General features: G+C 37.6%; 1 protein-coding gene across 8 annotated transcripts in view; it reads left to right on the forward strand.

The window, feature by feature from the left end:
- Nucleotides 1-324: 324 nt before the first annotated feature.
- The window catches only part of SMG7 (SMG7 nonsense mediated mRNA decay factor), a 44,407-nt gene continuing 24,705 nt past the window's right edge, over nt 325-20,026 (forward strand). For 4 of the 8 annotated variants that reach the window (XM_005881315.2, XM_005881319.2, XM_005881318.2 and 1 more), the window contains exons 1-5: nt 11,628-11,678; nt 14,361-14,478; nt 16,507-16,639; nt 17,750-17,921; nt 19,139-19,210. In XM_005881315.2, the coding sequence (XP_005881377.1) occupies nt 11,672-11,678; nt 14,361-14,478; nt 16,507-16,639; nt 17,750-17,921; nt 19,139-19,210 (502 nt within the window). In that variant the 5' untranslated portion in view covers nt 11,628-11,671. Of the gene's footprint in view, nt 454-10,855; nt 10,888-11,627; nt 11,679-14,360; nt 14,479-16,506; nt 16,640-17,749; nt 17,922-19,138; nt 19,211-20,026 lie in introns of those variants that run through there. The other 4 variants (XM_014529268.1, XM_014529269.1, XM_005881316.2 and 1 more) reach the window with 3 other exon arrangements.

Here is a 20,026-nt window from a genome sequence, read left to right on the forward strand (position 1 = left end):
TTGGTACTACAAGAACCCTGCTGGGTAACTGGTATCTGTTCTGTAGAGATCACTCTGCTTTAGACACAGTGGGAGATTTTTTTTTAATCTAAAATAAAAAAATCTAGGATCACATTTTTATCTAAAACCAAAATGCTGGAAATACACAGAACAATTTAAAAATGTGTTTTTTAAGAAACTAAATTTCAAAAGGAAAAAAGCTTTGATATTCTTTACCTTTGACATGAAATCATTTCAAATAAAGAGAAAATAATTTAATTTTCATCATGTAGTTCTCCATTATGGGTTAACTCATATTTTCCTCCTCTCCTCTATCTAGAATGTCTTAAAACCATTCTACCTTATGAGAAATTGGATGTTCTTGCAGATAGTGGGAGGAAACGTTTCATTTAAGTCCCAGATGAGGACCGGAAACTTGAAATCAGAGGAGCATCTGAAATCAAGTAATATTAGGTAGGATAAAAATTACAAGGGTTTCTACATGTTTGTGTTCCTTTTAGAGATGGGTGTATTTTAAAGTACTCTTATTCTAAAGTACTCTTCTATGAACACTAATAGAAGAATTAGAGACTTTCTGAAGCATTTGGTATTAGCCAAGATGGGAGTGGGAAGTGCTAAAGACATATTTTTTTTTACTTATGTGATTTCATTAAGAACTTCGGCATATGTTTACTTTCTCATGAGCATTTGTATCTTATACTCCAAGGAAGTTTTCAAAATATTTACTAAATTAAATTTAAGAAATCTTTGTGTTTATGTATGTCTGAATATTTATAAGCTTAAGGACATGTGCTTCGTCTTGTAGATTATCCTTCCTACATTTTGGGTTACATGTGTAGCAGTTCATTTGAGTGTAGGGAGCATCAGCTCTTGGTTCTGTTTGTCAGCATGGATGCAGTCAGTGTGCAGATAGAGAAGCCCTCTCTAACCACACGGTGAGTAGTAACTTGTCCCAGTAGCTTGTACCAGTGATAATGACAGAATGTGTGAAGGTGCTTGATCTCAGAGATGTGGCTTTTAAGTGAGAATTGATAGTTGCCCCTAGAAGTTGATACCATGACAGTGACACATGTAGGACATTTCTCCACCCCACACTACTCCCAAATTCTCCTAGCATATTTCTGTCTAACCTTACCTTCCTCTAATTCATCCTGCCTCTTTTTCAAAGCCTGTTCTCGCTTCTAGCCTTATTAAGGACATTCTCGCCCTAACCGGTTTGGCTCAGTGGATGGAGCGTTGGCCTGCGGACTGAAGGGTCCCAGGTTCGATTCCGGTCAGGGGCATGTACCTTGGTTGCGAGCACATCCCGAGTTGAGGGTGTGCAGGAGGCGGCTGATCGATGTTTCTCTCTCATCGATGTTTCTAACTCTCTATCCCTTTCCCTTCCTCTCTGTAAAAAATCAATAAAATATATATATATTTTTTTTAAAAGGACATTCTCATGTCCTTTATCTTTTCCAGAACCATGCTCTATCAATTTTGTTCTCATTTTCTTATATCTTCAACCTTTCTTTAAACTTAGTACTGGTTTAAGTCAACTTAAGAATTGACTTAAACTTCTCCCTCCCATTTGTTCCTCAACCCCCTTCAGTTTGATGTTTTTTCTGGCAAGGCTATTGTTGACCCGTATTTCACTAAATCCAACACTTTCCAGTCCTTATAGTACTTTTCCACTGCTTTTATTTTGTTGACTTCTTTTTATTTTATTTTCCACACACCACTCTTCTCTTGCCCTCATATATGTATTTGACAGTTTCTTCTTCTTCTTCATGGGCTCTTTCTTTCATCTGCCCCTTAACAATGAAGATAGGGAGCTAGCTCCATCCCTTTGCCTTTCTGGGCTATTAACATTTACTCTCATGCTTTTCTTTACCATCAATGTGCTGTTCACCCCAGCACTGTATCTCTAGTCTTGCCATCTTCCCTGTACTTGACACTCTAAGTGCCTGCTTAACACAGCTCCACCTTTTCATACCACCAGCTGTCCAATCTGGGAATGATTTTAGACTGTTTCTTCTGCTGATTTTACTTCTAGATATCTTTTTATTTTGAAGTTTTTCCATACATCTGTAGTCTTCCTTCTAGTCTTACCCTTTGAAAATCTATCTTCCATGTATCCTGTTGGAAACTTTTAAAAATGCAATTCTGATAATGCTATGCCCCTGCCTAAAACCTAGTACTGGTTTCCTATTAGTTAAGTGGTTCCCAACCTTTTTTTGGCCATGCCCCACCTAAGCATCTCTAAAGTCCTGATGCCTCACCGCCCACCGCCCCCCCCCCCCCACATAGAATTCTTATTATTCAAAAAGTGAACTCCTATTCATATGGAGGAAGCCTAAAAGGCCATTAACTTGGTCTAAACAAGCTTCCAAATACACAAAACATGGCATTCATGAAAGAGTAAAATAAAAGAACGAAAGGACAGTTGAAGAACTAAGGAAGAGATCACTAAGAAATTGTCCTAGCTGGTTTGGCTCAGTGGATAGAGCGTTGGCTTGTGGACTGAAGGGTCCCAGGTTCGATTCCAGTCCATGGCTCATGCCAGGGTTGTGGGCTTGATCCCCGGTGGGGGACATGCAGGCGTCAGCCGATCAATGGTTCTCTCTCATCGTTGGTGTTTTTAGCTCTCTCCCCTCTTCCTCTCTGAAATCAATGGAAAAAACACAAAACACACACACACACACACACACATACACACACACACACACAAGCCTAAGCGACTGTCCGACCATTCGACCGTTAGCTATGAACGCACTGACCACCAGGGCACCAGGGCTCAATGCACAGGCATGGAAACATGGAACAGACTGATGAATCTCAGAGGGATGAGGGGAGGGAGGAAGAGATTAACCAAAGATCTTATATGCATCTACACCGATGGGGTCCCTCAGCCTGGCCTGCGCCCACTTGCAATCCAGAACCCCTCAGGGGATGTTGGACTGCCGGTTTTGGCCTGATTCCCCCAGGCCAGGCGCAAATAAAGTTTTAAAACATATAATAGAGAACTGAAATGCATAAATATGTCACAATATATATTTCTATACTGTATATGAGGCCCCTAGAACCATAGAAATACAAACAATTCACTCTTAATAACTCATTCTTGAATTGCCCCCCCCTTAAAAATCAAATTGCCTCTCTGTGAGGCATGTGCCCCATGTTGGGAACCACTGTATTAGTTGAAAGACAGAATCTGAGCTCCGTAATATGTCATGCAAGGCCTCACAATCTGCTGTCTGCCTTGACTCTCTAGCTCACCCCCTGTAGCCTCCTGCTTTGTGTCTACCTGCTTTACTAGCTTTTTTTCCCCCCCTTTTATTGTTGTGCTACTTCCTCTGCCTGGAAGAATCATTCCTTCTCATCCTGTGAGATTTCCAGACCAGAATAGGTCCTTAATTAAACTAGTTACATATTTTTAAATAATATAGATTATAGATTGAATATTGTAGGGTATTGGAGTGTCAGGAGATTAGAAAATGCATGACAAACTATAAAGTGCCATAGAGAGAAAGCAAGTTAGTATTTTTATTACCTTTTACTGAGAAAAGCTCCTTTAGGAGCAACATTTTCCCTATATGTTCTTTTCTATGAAATTCAACAGCACATCAGCAATACAATTTATTTTTTAAAAATATATTTTTATTGCTTTTTTACAGAGAGGAAGGGAAAGGGATAGAGAGTTAGAAACATCGATGAGAGAGAAACATCGATCAGCTGCCTCCTGCATGCCCCCTACTGGGGATGTGCCCGCAACCAAGGTACATGCCCTTGAGTAGAATCGAACCTGGGACCCTTCAGTCCACAGACCGACGCTCTATCCACTGAGCAAAACTGGTTGGGGCAGCAATACAATTTATTTTTTTCTGATTAATCCATGAGATTTGATGTCTTAGACACAGTGGTTCTCAACCCTCCTAATGCCCCTACTCTTTAATACAGTTCCTCATGTTGTGGTGACCCCCAACCATAAAATTATTTTTGTTGCTACTTCATAACTGTAATTGTGCTACTGTTATGAATCGTAATGTAAATATCTGATATGCAGGATGTATTTTCAGGGGTCGCGACCCACAGGTTGAGAACCGCTGTTAGAGATCTGTAGATTATGTATGCTGTGTACCTGAGTGTATGAACATACTTGATAATGTTTGGCCTATTATTTTAGGTTATTATGCTTATGATGATAAATTACGAATACTTATTATCTCAAATACTCCTTAGTACTGTATGGAATTAAGTAAATAAATTAACTTGAAATAAAACTATAGCTTTTATTTAAATTTAAAAAAATTGTCTAGCCTTGCCTTCCCAAACAAAAGAGGATTATTCACCTTTCCTTAGCAATTGTGAGTTTAGAGGATGTTGGCTTATATTTCTATGATCTGCTCATAGGAGAAAAGGGGGTTGAGAGTTCAGGTAGAGGAATCTTCATTGTATCTACCCCTGATTTGGAACTATCTTCTATTTTTAAACTGAGAATCTTAATATGTGTCATAATAATATGTTATTATCCTATGTTACCTTGCATTGTTATATAAGTGCTCTGTATAATCAAGGTATTTGTCAAAGAAGATAACCATTAATTTTAGTGTTTTTCCTTTAGTGACATTTTTAAAAATGGTTATAAAATGCTAACTATTGAAAGCTCCAGTTCTATGAGCTATTACTAGCAAACATTCTAGATTTTTTTCTTATAATCTTGTATAAGAAAGGGACTGTGATATAATGGTTAGGAATTCGCTTTTGGAACCAAACTGAGTTCAAATGCTATCTGTATTACATACTTTCTAACTTGATGACCTTGGACATGTTATTTAACCTCTATCTCCTTGCATTTCTTGAGCTATAAAGATGGCAATAATAGTTTAGTGTGGATTAAATGATTACTTTATGTAAAGCACTTAGAACAGTGTCTAGTGATAGTAGTGCTATTCATAGCGTTAGCTATTTCAGTACCTAGTACATTAAATTGCATTAAGTGTATTTATAGATCTCGATGATCATATCGTCTCCAAGAGTATTGTTTCACATTGTTAACTCTCAACATATTTGGTTATCACTGAATGTTTCAGATTTTATTTAGTTTTTAATGTCTTTTTCTTAGTATACATGCTTAATTTCCCATATTGTTTACAAATTGAGACAATATATTGAGTATTTTGAAAACTTTATCTATATATATAAAAGCCTAATATGCAAATTGTCTCCTCGGGAGTTCAACTAGGAGATCGGGACTTCGATTGCTTGCTATGATGTGCGCTGACCACCAGGCCTACGGACCCTACCTGTGCACAAATGTCATGCACCAGGCCTCTAGTATTTTATAACTATTTAATAATGCTATTTTTAAAATTATTGAAGGCATGATGATTTTAACTCTTAGATTCTTGGTTTATTCATTTTCTTTATTGATTCCTTCAGCTTAAAGTAAGAATATAAAGGAACTCTAGTTGCCACAAATTCTACCAAGAGAAAACATTTTAAAACTCTTACCTCTTTTTAAAATATATATATATTTTTTTATTGATTTCAAAGAGGAAGGGAGAAGGCGAAAGAATCATTGATCAGCTGCCTCCTGTACACCCCCTACTGGGGATCAAGCCTGCAACCCGGGCATGTGCCCTTGACCAGAATTGAACCCGGACACCTCAGTCCACTGGCCAACGCTCTACCCATTGAGCCAAACCAGCCAGGGTGAAACTTTTACCTCTTTAAGCATTGGCTATAGGCTATTAACTGTAATATTAGTCTTTAACAATATTGGTTTTTAGCAAGAGCAGTAGGTCAATTGAGATGTAGTACTTTTTTCTTTATAAAGTAAAATATAATCAAATAACCAATTTTGTGCTAATCTTTATGAAAGTTTGAATAAGCTAATCTTTATGAAAGTTGGTATAAGATCACATATCTGTTGACTTGGTTTCTTGTATATTATGCACTGTAAAATAAGAAAACTAATGCTTGTGATATAAACAATTCTTAGTTTAACCTTTTTTCTCACCTGCCTAAATGGATATATTTGGTACACAGTAAAAAGGAAGAATAAGTGGATAATCCTATATGATAAAAGCCTAATATGCTAAGTGTCCGGTTGTCCCTTCAACAATCAAAGCATAATATGCTAATGATATGCTAAGGCTGCTCAACCGCTCGCTATGACATGCACTGACCACCAGGGGGCAGACACTTCGACTGATAGATTAGCTTGCTGCTGGGGTCCGGCCAATCGATACTGAACAAGAGGAACCGGACATACCCTGGAGCCCTCCCGTGGTCCTCCCCGGCTGGCCAACCTCCCATGTCCCTCCCCCAGCCCTGATGGTGCACCAGTGGGATCCCTTGGCCTGGCCTGCGCCCTCTCACAATCCAGGACCCCTCGGGGGATGTCAGAGAGCTGGTTTCGGCCTGATCCCACAGGCCAGGCAGAGGGACCCCACTGGTGCATGAATTGTGCACCGGGCCTCTAGTAGTATATAAACCCAACCTGGTTGGGCTCGATCTCCAGTGGCTGGTAGGAGGCAGCCAACTAATGATTCTCATCATTGATGTTTCTCTCTCCCCCCCCCCCCCCCCCCCCCGCCTTCTTCTCTGGCATCAATTAAAATATATTTTAAAAAACAAAACAACAACAAAAAACAATTCACAAATTATATTTAATAAAAAAATATGACATGGCCTGTAAACACTAACTTTCTGGTTACATGAAACTATTTTTTTAAAAATATATTTTATTGATTTTTTACAGAGAGGAAGGGAGAGGGATAGAGAGCCAGAAACATCGATGAGAGAGAAACATTGATCAGCTGCCTCCTGCACACTCCCCACTGGGGATGTGCCCACAACCAAGATACATGCCCTTGACCGGAATCGAACCCGGGACCCTTGAGTCCGCAGGCCAACGCTCTATCCACTGAGCCAGACCGGTTCTGGCAACATGAAACTATTTTTTAACAGTTCTCTTTGCCACAGGATTACAATATTAACTAATAAAAAGATTTCTTTGCTCTGAGGAAACTATTATTGATTATTCCTCGTGTAGGAAAACTATTTGGTGTGGGAACTTACAGATATCTTACTTCTCACTTTTTTTTTTTTAATCAAGTAATCCCTAGAGCAGGACAGGCAAACTTTTTCTGTGACGGGCCAGATAAATGTTTTAGGCTTGGTGGGCCGTGTGGTCTTTGTCTCCACTACTCAATTCTGCCCTTGTAGCAGAAAACAGCCATAGACAGTATGTAAATGAATGGGCAGGGCTATGTTCCAGTAAAATTTATTTACAAAAAATAGATGTAGGGTGAAAGAGGGAATTTCACCCAAGGCTGACCACTGCACTAGAATGAGTTTTACTTGTAGTTCTTCTGATTAAAACTTAGATATTTATTTCCTAATGTGAATAGGTATCTATAATAATAAAAGCATAATATGCTAGTTAGACCAGACGTCCTTCTGGACGAAGCCAGGGCTGTGAGGGAAGCCCTGGTCTCGGGTGGCTGGGGTGCCTGCTGGCGGCAGCCGGAGGAAAGCCCAGGTCCCAGGTGCCAGAGGGAAGCTGGTGCTGGCAGCTGGGGGAAAGAAGGCTTACTTTTGCACGGATTTCATGCATTGGGCCTCTAGTTTTCATATAAGATAGTTGACTTAAATGTTAGTGTTTAGTTGACCGTACAAAACTGAAACTAGATAAGTCTATGTCAGCTTTTTATGTCAGAATTTTTATTCTAATTTGAAAGAAATAGAAATAACTTGGACTTTGGTGTCATAAATAACTAGGTTACACTTAATTGTGCCTAATTGCTTTGTGATGCTGGACAAATTTGTTTTACATTTCAGAGCTTCAGGTTCTTTGTTTATAGATTGGGAATTAATAGTAGCTATCTCCGAGGGTGGCTGTATTTTTCATTAAGCTTTCTTTTCATCATTTCAGTTTAGCAAGACTATTTTAGTCATTAGCTTGTGTCTCTTCTAGAACCTAGTAAATAACTCTGCGCAGAGTGAGCACCTCTACTCTTGTCAACTGAGGAATCAGAACTCCTGGGATTTCAGAATGATTTAACATTTTATACCATGTTCTCACTTTTGTTAGTGCTTGAATTTTTTACTTTTACAGTTCTCCTTGGACAGATTACATTATATAAAAATACAGTGTGAAGTTCACTGGAAGCCTGGATCAGAATCTCTTGGAATTATAGATCTCCTTTTACTGACAGCCTATAAGAAAAGCAGATTATTTGTAAATAGTTCTTGTTATATATGTTCAATATAATCTTTGTTTGACTGGAAGTTGTTAGCATACTGAAATGATATTGTTCATCTTTACAGGCAAATCTTGTTTGGAATGAAAAAGCAACCTTTAGGCACATGATCCTAAGTATAAGTTATCTTGTACATGTATGAACTTTTAGCTAACATATGGAAGCATAGTAAAATACATCATCCTTTTCAGTGCTAATTCATAATTAGCACCAGCCTTTTCAGCATAAAGTTCATAAATTAGTACTCCTATAGGGTTTCAGGGGGAGGAGAGGAGGCTATTGTGACAATCATAGGGATAGGATATGTATTTTGTTAGGGCATAAGCCAACCACCTGTGGAGAAAAAAGTTTTAATGGCAAAAGTTTAATATCCAAAGCAAACAGTGAAGCTAGGCTGTGTGGATAATGAAATTTGATGTGATGTTATATTTTAGGACTAAGTGCAGCTGTTTATTTAGTATTGTCTATTTATACTGATAATTCTCATATGTGGTTAACACTATAGCCCTGTATTATGATTCCATTGTTTGAAAATGTAATTTTAAGAAACCTATCTTTTTAAAGGCTAAGAAAATAAAAAGGTTTATGTTACATTTTGATAAAACTAAAATTCATAATTGATATTAAATACCTAAAAAATTATGTAAATGAATAATTTTAGTAAATTTTTTAGAATCTCTGAATATTCTCTAGCTTTATGTCATTTTATTTTTAGAAATGGAAATCTCTTAAGTTTATGTACTTACCTGCTTAAATAGAATATATGAAGTGATTTATTTATTTTTTTCCTTTCTTCACTTACAAAATATTTATTGAATGCCCACTGTGTGCTAGGCAGCTGTGCTAGTAGGCATAGGGGTTGTGATGGTGAGCATTCTTAAAATCTGATGCGTACTATGAAGGAAAAAATAACCAGTGCTTTGAGAGCATAAAACAAGAATATCTATGTAGGGTTCAAGTAAGGCTTTCTGAGGAAGCCAAAGATGAGTACTAGTATGGAACCAGACAAATGGTGAGGAGGTATGCTATGCCCTGAGAGTGTGAAGGGAGCAGAGCACACCTACTATACTAACCAGAGGTCCAAGGACTAAGCACAGAGATGAGGGAGAGAAGAGAGTCATGGTAGAAGTAGAGCACATAGAAGGTTGTAGGACACTTTAATGATTGTTTTTTAACCTGAGAGCAGTGGAAATTATTAAATGAATTTTAAATGAGTAGTTGATAAGATCAGCTTTGCATTATAAAAGAACCCTCTGACAGCAGTGGGGAGAACAGAATGAAACGGGGCAAGAGTGAAATGGAGAAAACACTTAGGTAGGTGCCTTTGCGTCCTCCAGGAAAGGGGGATGGTTGTAACTTGATTGAGTGGCTGAGGAGGAGGTAAAGGGAAGCCAGCAGATTCACGGTATAGTTAGCAGGTAAAATTCTCTGAAGTTGATAGATTACCAGGGATTTGGAGGATTTTGTGATGGGTGACTCCCAGGTATCTATCTGCCTTTCACAACCAGAAAGCTGTGGTACATTTACTCAGGTAGAAAACACTAAAAAGAGAACCAGGGATGAGGTGGAGCTAGGTCAGTGATGGCGAACCTGTGACACGCGTGTCAGAGGTGACACGCGAACTCATTTTTTTGGTTGATTTTTCTTTGTTAAATGGCATTTAAATATATAAAATAAATATCAAAAATATAAATCTTTGTTTTACTATGGTTGCAAATATCAAAAAATTTTTATATGTGACACGGCACCAGAATTAAGTTAGGGTTTTTCAAAATGCTGACACGCCGAGCTTATTTATGACTGTCATTTAGAGCTACGTCATGAGTTCAGTTTTGGATTCTTGAATCCAGAAATTCTTGAAGAATTTGGGAGAGAGAAATGAAACAGCAGTTTAGAGGAGAATATGGGATAGAAGGTTTTAAAATCTGGGAGACTCGTGCATGTTTAAATTCTTAAGAGAAGGAAATATTCAATAGAAGGAAGTTTTAAAGTTATTGAAAGAGGAGAGGGAGTAACCATATGAAAGGCTGGAAAGAGCATACTTAGGTGGAATTACTGGTATTAAACAAGAGGTGCAGTCATCTAATATTTTAACAAGAGGAAGGAAGAAGAGGGTTTTGTGAATGTAGTTCTTAGTAACTGGGTATTGTTTTTCCTGAGGTACAGGTCTACCCTTTGCTGAAAAGAGTTGAGGCTAAGGAATGGGACAGGACTCAGCAGCCTGAGGGGAATGGATATTTGAAATAGTTACAGTGGCTAGTGAATTGAGAAACAAGATTTTGTGGCCCCGCCCATTTAGGGCAAATTTTTATTTATGACTGTCATTTAGTGTTATCTTAAATCTATCCGATTTATATGCAAACAGCAAGAAAGTGGACTCAATAAAAGAGTTTATGATGACCTGTAAACTTAAGTAATGGCATCAATTTGCCAAGACCTAGTGCTACTCTGGATGAGAAAGCAGAGGGACTGTTTGCAGTGCCACAAATAGAGCTGCTTACATCCTTATTGCAGTAGATAAGCTCACTTAACTGAGAACTCGTAGTGTTAATTTTGCTGGGTACACCTGCTTTGTTTCTAACTGCTCTTCTCTTTTTCCTTTTTAGGCAGGCAGAAGTCCTGAAGGCTGACATGACAGGTAGTGGCTGCTCCTTTGTTTTCTAGAACTTACTTTATACCATTAAATTAAGCAAAGGGATCTTTATGACTTATAGCACTTATTTGCTTTAAATATTTATTGTTTTATATTTTGAATTCTTACTTAGATCATGACCAGTCAAGAATTTTATATTAGCTGTACTACAAAGGATTGAATATTACCTAATTTACTGCATAGAATCATTTAATTTTTATGAACTATTTATCAATGATTTCAGACATACAGAAAAAAATTCACATCCTATATAAAAAAAGCCTAATATGCTAAGTGTCCAGTCATCCATTCAACCAATCAAAGTGTAATATGCTAATGATATGCTAAGGCCACTCAACTGCTCGCTATGATGTGCACTGACCACTGGGGGGGATATTTGAAATAGTTACAGTGGCTAGTGAATTGAGAAACAAGATTTTGTGGCCCCGCCCATTTAGGGCAAATTTTTATTTATGACTGTCATTTAGTGTTATCTTAAATCTATCCGATTTATATGCAAACAGCAAGAAAGTGGACTCAATAAAAGAGTTTATGATGACCTGTAAACTTAAGTAATGGCATCAATTTGCCAAGACCTAGTGCTACTCTGGATGAGAAAGCAGAGGGACTGTTTGCAGTGCCACAAATAGAGCTGCTTACATCCTTATTGCAGTAGATAAGCTCACTTAACTGAGAACTCGTAGTGTTAATTTTGCTGGGTACACCTGCTTTGTTTCTAACTGCTCTTCTCTTTTTCCTTTTTAGGCAGGCAGAAGTCCTGAAGGCTGACATGACAGGTAGTGGCTGCTCCTTTGTTTTCTAGAACTTACTTTATACCATTAAATTAAGCAAAGGGATCTTTATGACTTATAGCACTTATTTGCTTTAAATATTTATTGTTTTATATTTTGAATTCTTACTTAGATCATGACCAGTCAAGAATTTTATATTAGCTGTACTACAAAGGATTGAATATTACCTAATTTACTGCATAGAATCATTTAATTTTTATGAACTATTTATCAATGATTTCAGACATACAGAAAAAAATTCACATCCTATATAAAAAAAGCCTAATATGCTAAGTGTCCAGTCATCCATTCAACCAATCAAAGTGTAATATGCTAATGATATGCTAAGGCCACTCAACTGCTCGCTATGATGTGCACTGACCACTGGGGGCAGACAGTCAACTGGTCGCTATGACATGCACTGACCACCAGGGGAAAGATGCTCCAACAAGTAGGTTAACTTGCTGCTGGGGTCTGGTAGATTGGGGGCTGGACACGCCCTGGAGCCCTCCCACAGTCCTCCCTCTCCCCTCCACTGGCCAACCTCCCGCATCCCTCCCTGGCCCCAGTCGTGCATCGGTGGGGTCCCTTGGCCTGGCCTGCACCCTCTCCCAATCTGGGACCCCTCAGGGGTAGTCGGAGAGCTGGTTTCAATCCGATCCCGCAGGCCAGGCCAAGGGACCCCACTGGTGCACGAATTCGTGCACCGGGCCTCTAGTACCATATAAACACTAATATCCTTTGGTATTAGGTTCTTATCTTCCTATTTATAATTCCTCAAATTGGAATAATAGGTAAACCTTCAGAAAAATATTTGCAGGAAAACTGCTGACATGTTTGAAGTTGAGTGAACTGTCTCGCCACATTCCTTTTTTATCCCTTATCTTTTTTATTTTGGATAATAGCCAAGGTGTTTTTGAAAAAAATAACTGGACTTAGTCACTGAACAGAGCAGATGACTCTAACCCCCAAATGAAGAAATAGGGGAATACTCTAGTGATAAGTATGCTCTCCATAATAGCATACGCCATCCAAAAATGTAAGAGAAATATGTGATAATGGACCTTGTTCTAATTTTGAGGAATTTAGTTCTGTAATGAAACCCACAAAGAAGAGTTAAACTATTGTGATAATCAGCATATCTGCCAAAATTTATAATGAAAAGGAAATGGACTGTTTTGATGTCTTGTTCTCAATTTGTAGAATTATAGGTTAATGTTCTCTAAGAATTTGTGGGTAATCTCATTGTCACCTTGTTCAAGGGAAAAAGAAGAAAAAAGTTCCAAACACTTGTTATAGGTTTACTTAGTATAGTACTTCAGTTCTTCCTATTGTTAACATAATTGTCATCATTTCCCATACTGTGGATATCAGTTTCAACTCTGAGCTACTGTGTTATGCTCTTGTGATAGCATTATAAGTACAATCTTAAGTATTAAACACCCTTAGTAAGAATGCCTGCCCAGTAAGATATTAAGTCTATTCATTTAAATAGTAGTCTCTTTGATAGATGAGATTTAATTATCCTTTCCAATCATTTCCCTGCCATTGACGAATTGAAGCAGAGCTGAAAAAATGTATAAATATTATTGATTTAACCATTAAACATTTAATAAGATCAAAAAGCTGATATTAGACCCTAATTTTTTTTTTTTTTTTTTTAGTAGCCAACAAACTCTTGTGAGGATTAACTCAAATATCCAGAAGATTCTTGTAGAATAGGATTATGGTGGCTATAGAAACTAATAGCAGACCTAAAAACAAGAGTGAAGATTATGCCATTGCACAGCAGCAAAATATTAAATTCAACCAGACAGCCTAACAGGCAGTTGGAAATATATATTGAAAAGTCCATTATTAAGTTCTACTGAGGCAGCTCACTGTCAATTATTGCACTCATAAGCCTACTTTTCGGAAAGGCTAATGTGCCTTTTAGGACTCTGGCAGACAATATGGCCTCAATTTGAAATTTTGTATAGTAATAGCCTGATTTTGTGATTTCATTTTGCAATGTCTCATTTGGGCTCTTGAGCAGTTTAATCACTGTCTGTCCTCGTTTACATTAAATAGCAAGTATGGATTGCTCACAAAAGTGTCTTGGCAAGCATCCTACCAATCGTTAAAATAATGCTCACTATCCTGGTTTTATTGGATTGACATGTATATAGTAGGAGTAACAGCAGAATGCCCAAACAGCTGCTGGATTATGAGCTGATATGAAGATTTCATAAGGACAATTGTGAGAATGATTAAAAAATGTTTTTAAAAAGCTGCTTTGGGCAAAGAGAGGTATAGTTGTGAGAGTAAACAGACCAACTTGGCAGTCCATCATTTCAAAGAGGGTGGCTAGTGTGAGGGATATGGCTTCCTGTGATATGAATACATAGAAATCCAAGCCCAAAACAAAGGGCATACCATTCTTTTTTTTTTTTTTTTTAGCCTTTTTCATTTCATGGTATTATTTTAAAGCTAAAAGACAAATACAGAAGCATACAGATTTAGTCAGTCAAAAGGGGAAAGTCATTTGAAATGCAGTAGTATAAAACTTCAGCAACCTATGGTACATACTTGTACTTACAGCAGGTTTTTACTTTGGGGAATGGGGAGGGGAAGGAATCATTGGTGTGGTACAATGGTCTTAACTGTCTATTTACCTGTCTACTGTTCTGTTTTTGTTTTGTTATTCAGATTCTAAGCTGGGTCCAGCTGAGGTCTGGACATCCAGGCAGGCTCTGCAGGACCTGTACCAAAAAATGCTAGTTACTGATTTGGAATACGCTTTAGACAAGAAAGTAGAACAGGATCTGTAAGTATTATCATTTGGGATGTCCCTGTTGAGATCAAGGATCTCACCAAGACTTTAGGATAGAAAAGAACAATTTGGTTGTTTCTTTTTAACCTCTCTCAGAGTAAGCTTTTTCAGTGAAAATAAAAAAGAAAAATTTATAATACTTTTGGTTTTTTTTAGGGGGGAAGGGGGGATATTTGACCATTGGTATTACCTTCACATAGAGTCTTAGGTGGCAAGAGAGATGTTCCGAATTGACTCTTATTAAGATCTTTGGGGCATTTCATAAAATAAATAGGTATTTCCTTTTTTCCCCCTCTTAATAAGACTAAAGAAAGATTTTGTATATTTAGGCTATCTCCACCCATTTTTTTAAAAATACGTTTTTATTGATTTTAGAGAGAGAAAAAGGGAGAGGGAGAGAGAGATAAAAACATCAATGAGAGAGAAACATTGATTGGCTGCCTCCTGCACACCCCCTACTAGGGATTGAGCCCAAAACCCTGGCATGTGCTCTGACTGGGAATCGAACCGGTGACCTCTTGGTTCATAGGTCGAATGCTCAACCATTGAGCAACTGACCAGGCTGTCGCTCAGTGGTTGCTCCTTCTTTCTATGAGGGGTGAAATGGCAGATGACCAGATTCCCAAGTGAGTAAATAAATGCCTTTTGTGGAAGGCCTTACCTTTTAACCCCTAGAGTGCCAGGGAGCGCGATCGCGCTCTTCCTGTCTTTCGCCAAAAGTGCCGGGAGTGCTATCAAAGCTTCGAAATGGTGTCCAGTTCTAAGTCTGCTTTTATTAGTGATGATGATATTGCTAAATATGTCAATGTAACAAAGGTTTCCTTAAGTTTTTGAATATGTAACTTCATTTACTTGCGATTCATAATTTTTTCCCTAAACTGCTGTAAAATCAGCAAAAATGCCTTGGCAATTTTAGCATAGTTCCTAGGATATTGGTTGGCACTCAAAGGGTTAAATTGAAACAAGGACATTGGCCTGATGAAAAATTTAAAATTAGTAAGAACATTCTATTTAGTAATGCCCATTTCCCCAAGTTGCAGTGAAGATTTTTTGAGACCTAGTAATAGAGCTTAATCACAACCACTCAAAATCCATATCTATGATATTAGAATCAAGGATAAGATGTCATCAAAAATTCTAAGGGAATGATTGACCTCATAAATCATTAAAAAACCCCAGTGCTCTAGAGTCTTAAAAGTTGACATTGATAAGAGTTAGGTATTTTCCAGGCAGGCTGTAAACCCTTTATCTGTTTGCTTCCTTGAATCAAGCCAGTAATATCATCCCTTCATCCTAGTTCTGTTTTCCCCCCCTCATGTGATTTCCAGGTTAGAAGGTGGCTGTATTTCACCATAACTGAATTTAAAATGATTCTCTAAACAACTCGATTAATGAAAGGCATTTTATAACAGGATTTTAGTATGCTGTATTTCAGTGTTGTGTTGTTTCTTATTTTTAAATAGCTAAAATTAAAATGTAAAAAAATGACCTTATATTTCAAGTTCTAAAGAAAACAACTCCAAGAGAAACAAACTATTAATTAGAAATAGAACTGTGAGTAATAGATTTTAGGGAAATAAGGGATATAGCTTAATATTTACAAAACTTTTTCCCCCTCTTTATATGTCACTTGTTAGGGTACACTCAATTATTTTTGGCACAGTGTATGCAAATTTGTTAATAGCTTATTTTTACTTTGGTGTTACCACTGTAGTTCTGATTTTGTACTGGGATTCCTAAATAGGCTCTAACTTTAGTAGCTCTAAAAGATTAATAACTAAAGCCACAATCTGATTATTCAAATATTTGGTTAAGTGTTTACTAAGGCCAGTTGGATTCTACTGCGTGTCTAGTCTTGTTCAAAGGGGAGCCTAAAGTTGTTTAATTAAGTCACTATCTTTAATGCAGGTTTACTATCTAGTGTGTTATAATTATAACAAACAGTTCTTTCTTGTTCTCAGGGGGACCAGTGTCTGCCCAGTGAGTCACTGCTATACAAATAGAATTACATTTTGTTTTCAGCTGGAATCATGCCTTTAAGAATCAGATCACAACACTACAAGGCCAGGCAAAGAATCGAGCAAACCCGAATCGGAGTGAAGTTCAGGCAAACCTCTCTCTGTTCCTAGAGGCAGCTAGTGGCTTCTATACTCAGGTGAGTTCTACATTGTATAACAATTTTTCTAGAATTCTCTTTGTACACATCTTGTTGTTCATATAAACACTTTGTGGCCCTGGCTGGTTTGGCTCAGTGGATAGAGCGTTGGCCTGTGGACTGAAGGGTCCCGTCCCGGGTTCGATTCCGGTCAAGGGCATGTGCCTGGGTTGCGGGCTCGATCCCCAGTAGGGGGCATGCAGGAAGCAGCTGATCAGTGGTTCTCTCTCATCATTGATGTTTCTATCTTTCCTTCTTCCTTCCTCTCTGAAATCAATAGAAATATATTTAAAAAGCAACACACAAACACCCACTTTGTGTAACCACTATGTGGGCCATCCAGTTGATCACATATAATCTCAAGTGAATAACAATGCCCCAAATTGTATACCATAAGAAGCCAGATCATAATGGATTAAGGAATGAATAGGAATTGAGAAAGCAGGTATAGCACGTGTGGACTCGTTTGAATGAGTTCGGCTAAAGTCTTTTTTTAAAAAAATATGTTTTTTATTGATTTTTAGAGAGAGGAAGGGAGAGGGATAGATAGAAACATCAATAAGAGAGAAACAGTATTGATCGGCTGCTTCCTGCACACCCCCTACCGGGGATCTAGCCTCTAATCTGGGCATGTGCCCTGACTGGGAATCGAACTGGGGGCCTCTTGGTTCCTGGGTCAGTGTTTAACCATTGAGCTACATTGTCCAGGCACTGAAGTCTTTTTTTAAAAATGCTGCCATTCCTTTTAGATGCACATCCTAGATTGCTCAAATACTTACTTGAGAATTCAAGAGAGATGATTTGTAATGAATGCTTCTAATTACCATATGAAGGGTTTTACCATATGTACAAGGGAAAATGAAAATAAATGATTGTATCATGTATAATACAGTATTACTGTTGCTGTTGTTATTTGCTCCTATTAAAAAAGAAATGATTGTTAAAAAAAAGAAAAGAAAGGTTACCATAAAATTTTCTTGAAGTCCTTGCTCACGTCTCAGCAGTATGTGATATTAAATGCATATGTTGAAGTATACAAGTTTTACTATAGAGCACTTCTGACTTGCCAGGTCTGACTTAATACTAAATCTTGCTATGTTTTCCTTTCAGTTATTACAAGAACTGTGTACAGTGTTTAACGTAGATTTACCATGCCGTGTGAAGTCTTCCCAGTTGGGAATTATCAGCCATAAACAGACGCATACCAGCGCCATAGTGAAGCCACAGTCCAGCTCCTGCTCCTATATCTGCCAGCACTGCCTCGTGCACCTTGGAGACATTGGTGAGCCTTTGGTGTGAAGGAATTGATCATACATTTATAATACATTTATCCTTTTCTTTGGTGTGGTCATAGAGGGAAGCTCGATTTCCCTGTAAACTGAGCATGCAAACACAATTTAGATGTGGTCGTAAGAGGAAACTATAAAATATATTTTAAGGTACTTAGATTGTCTCATTGTTTTGACATAGGCAAGGGATCTTGAAGGAAGTAACTTTCATGTTAAGATTTAAATTTTATTCAGATTTGTGCAGATGTAGGCAAATGATAAATAGCAAAAATGTAATCAAAGCTAAACTTTTCAAAGTGGTGCCATAATATTTTCTAAATTAAGTCTGTACTGTTGGAATTGTGAGGTTTATGAATTATACCTTCTGAAACCAGATTGCCTTCTTTCCTTCCTGCCAGTGCATTAAAAGCTCATTTCTGTTTCCTTTTAACAGTTAAATTTGTATTCCATTTTATATATATTTAAATCTGGGAATGTTATGTAACTTATTTCTTGTTCATTCCTTTAAGGTGACCTAAAAAAATGGTTGTAAAACAAATTAACTATAGGATTATGTTTGCTGTCCTCAAATAACAGGGAATTGAGAACATTACTACTTTAAGTTCAAAGATTTTAAATTTCTTGATGTCATAAGTCACTAACTCCATGAGGGGTCACATCAAAGTAAGCACCAAGTTCTGCAGGAAGATTCAAGGAATAGTGTATTTAGGTTGTTTTGCTGTCAGTGTATTCTTTGCACACACATACTTAATATTGCAGTAGGTATGAGCCATTTTTCAAAATCACTTTATAAATAATTGAAAGAAATACATAATTTTCAGATCATCTTGTATAGTGTTTTTTGTTTTGTTTTGTTTTTAAGTGCCATATAACTCACCCCTTCTTGGCCGGCTCCAGGTCACCAGCATAGTCCGTAGTGAGAGCTGGTGATGCATGACACTGGAGGACCTGAAAGTGGGGGCTAGGTAAGCTTTAAAATTGGTTACATGCTGAATGTCCCAAATAGGCAAGGCTGGATGGACACTTCACACATAATCCTATAGTTAATTTGTTTTAAAGTCTTTTTCTGTCTTTAATGCTCTTAAATCAATTTTAATGTGTTTGTTATCTTTAGAATTTAAAACAATAGCCTGTTTTGGAAATATTACCCTAGTTATTGCTTTATTTGTTTGTTTGTCTTTAAACTACATTCTTTTCTTCCTCTTCTCAGCTCGATACAGAAACCAGACCAGCCAGGCAGAGTCCTACTATAGGCACGCAGCTCAGCTTGTCCCCTCTAATGGTGAGTGAGTCTCTCCTGTCAACTGGTGGACAGTGACACTTCGTTCAGTACAACAGTATGGTAAATAACTGAAGGCTTATCTTGCATGTTTTAGGAGTTTTGGTATTGATTATCATATTTTCCCTTTTAACTGTACATTCTATATAACTGGAAATGAAATTTCTAAAATAACTGTTGTAAATTAAAGCAGTATAAATAGAATATCCCCTAATATGATCTAAAATTATTTCAACAACTCTGACTTCCATAATTACTTATAGATTAATTCTCTCTTTAATACCACCATTTCGGTCCCAGGAAAATTATCTCATTATCTAAAAGGTAGTGTTCTTGTATTTTGATGGCCCCTGAAATATGTGTTAGCAGTGATTCTTGAAGTAGAGAAATTACAACAGATGTGTGATGATATAAGTCATTCTTGTTAAGCCACATTAAAATTCCTCCAGATTCTAAAAGGAGCCCTTGAGGGAGCCTCAAGCAGGGATGGTAGTCTGCAAACTGTTTCGTGTTGTCTGTGGCTGCTTCCCCACAGCAGTGGCAGAGCCGGGTAGTTGTAATAGAGACTCTGACTCCCCAAAACAAAACATATTTATCTAGCCCTTTCTATCAGTTGTATTTGAACTTATAGTGCTGTCCACCGTAATTATGTGGCTTTTTAACCTAAACATTTTATGTTTCATTGCTGAGGTGTGGTGGTTTACATTATGCCTATTTGTAATGAGGTGGTCGTGACATTTACTTTATCCAATACTCCACCCTATTAATTTAAAGGCTTGAAAACTGATAATTTGTTTTCTGATAGCAAAACTTGGTGCA

The sequence above is a fragment of the Myotis brandtii genome, unplaced genomic scaffold (genome assembly GCF_000412655.1).
Source record: "Myotis brandtii unplaced genomic scaffold, ASM41265v1 scaffold678, whole genome shotgun sequence".
NCBI classification, from domain to species: Eukaryota; Metazoa; Chordata; class Mammalia; order Chiroptera; family Vespertilionidae; genus Myotis; species Myotis brandtii.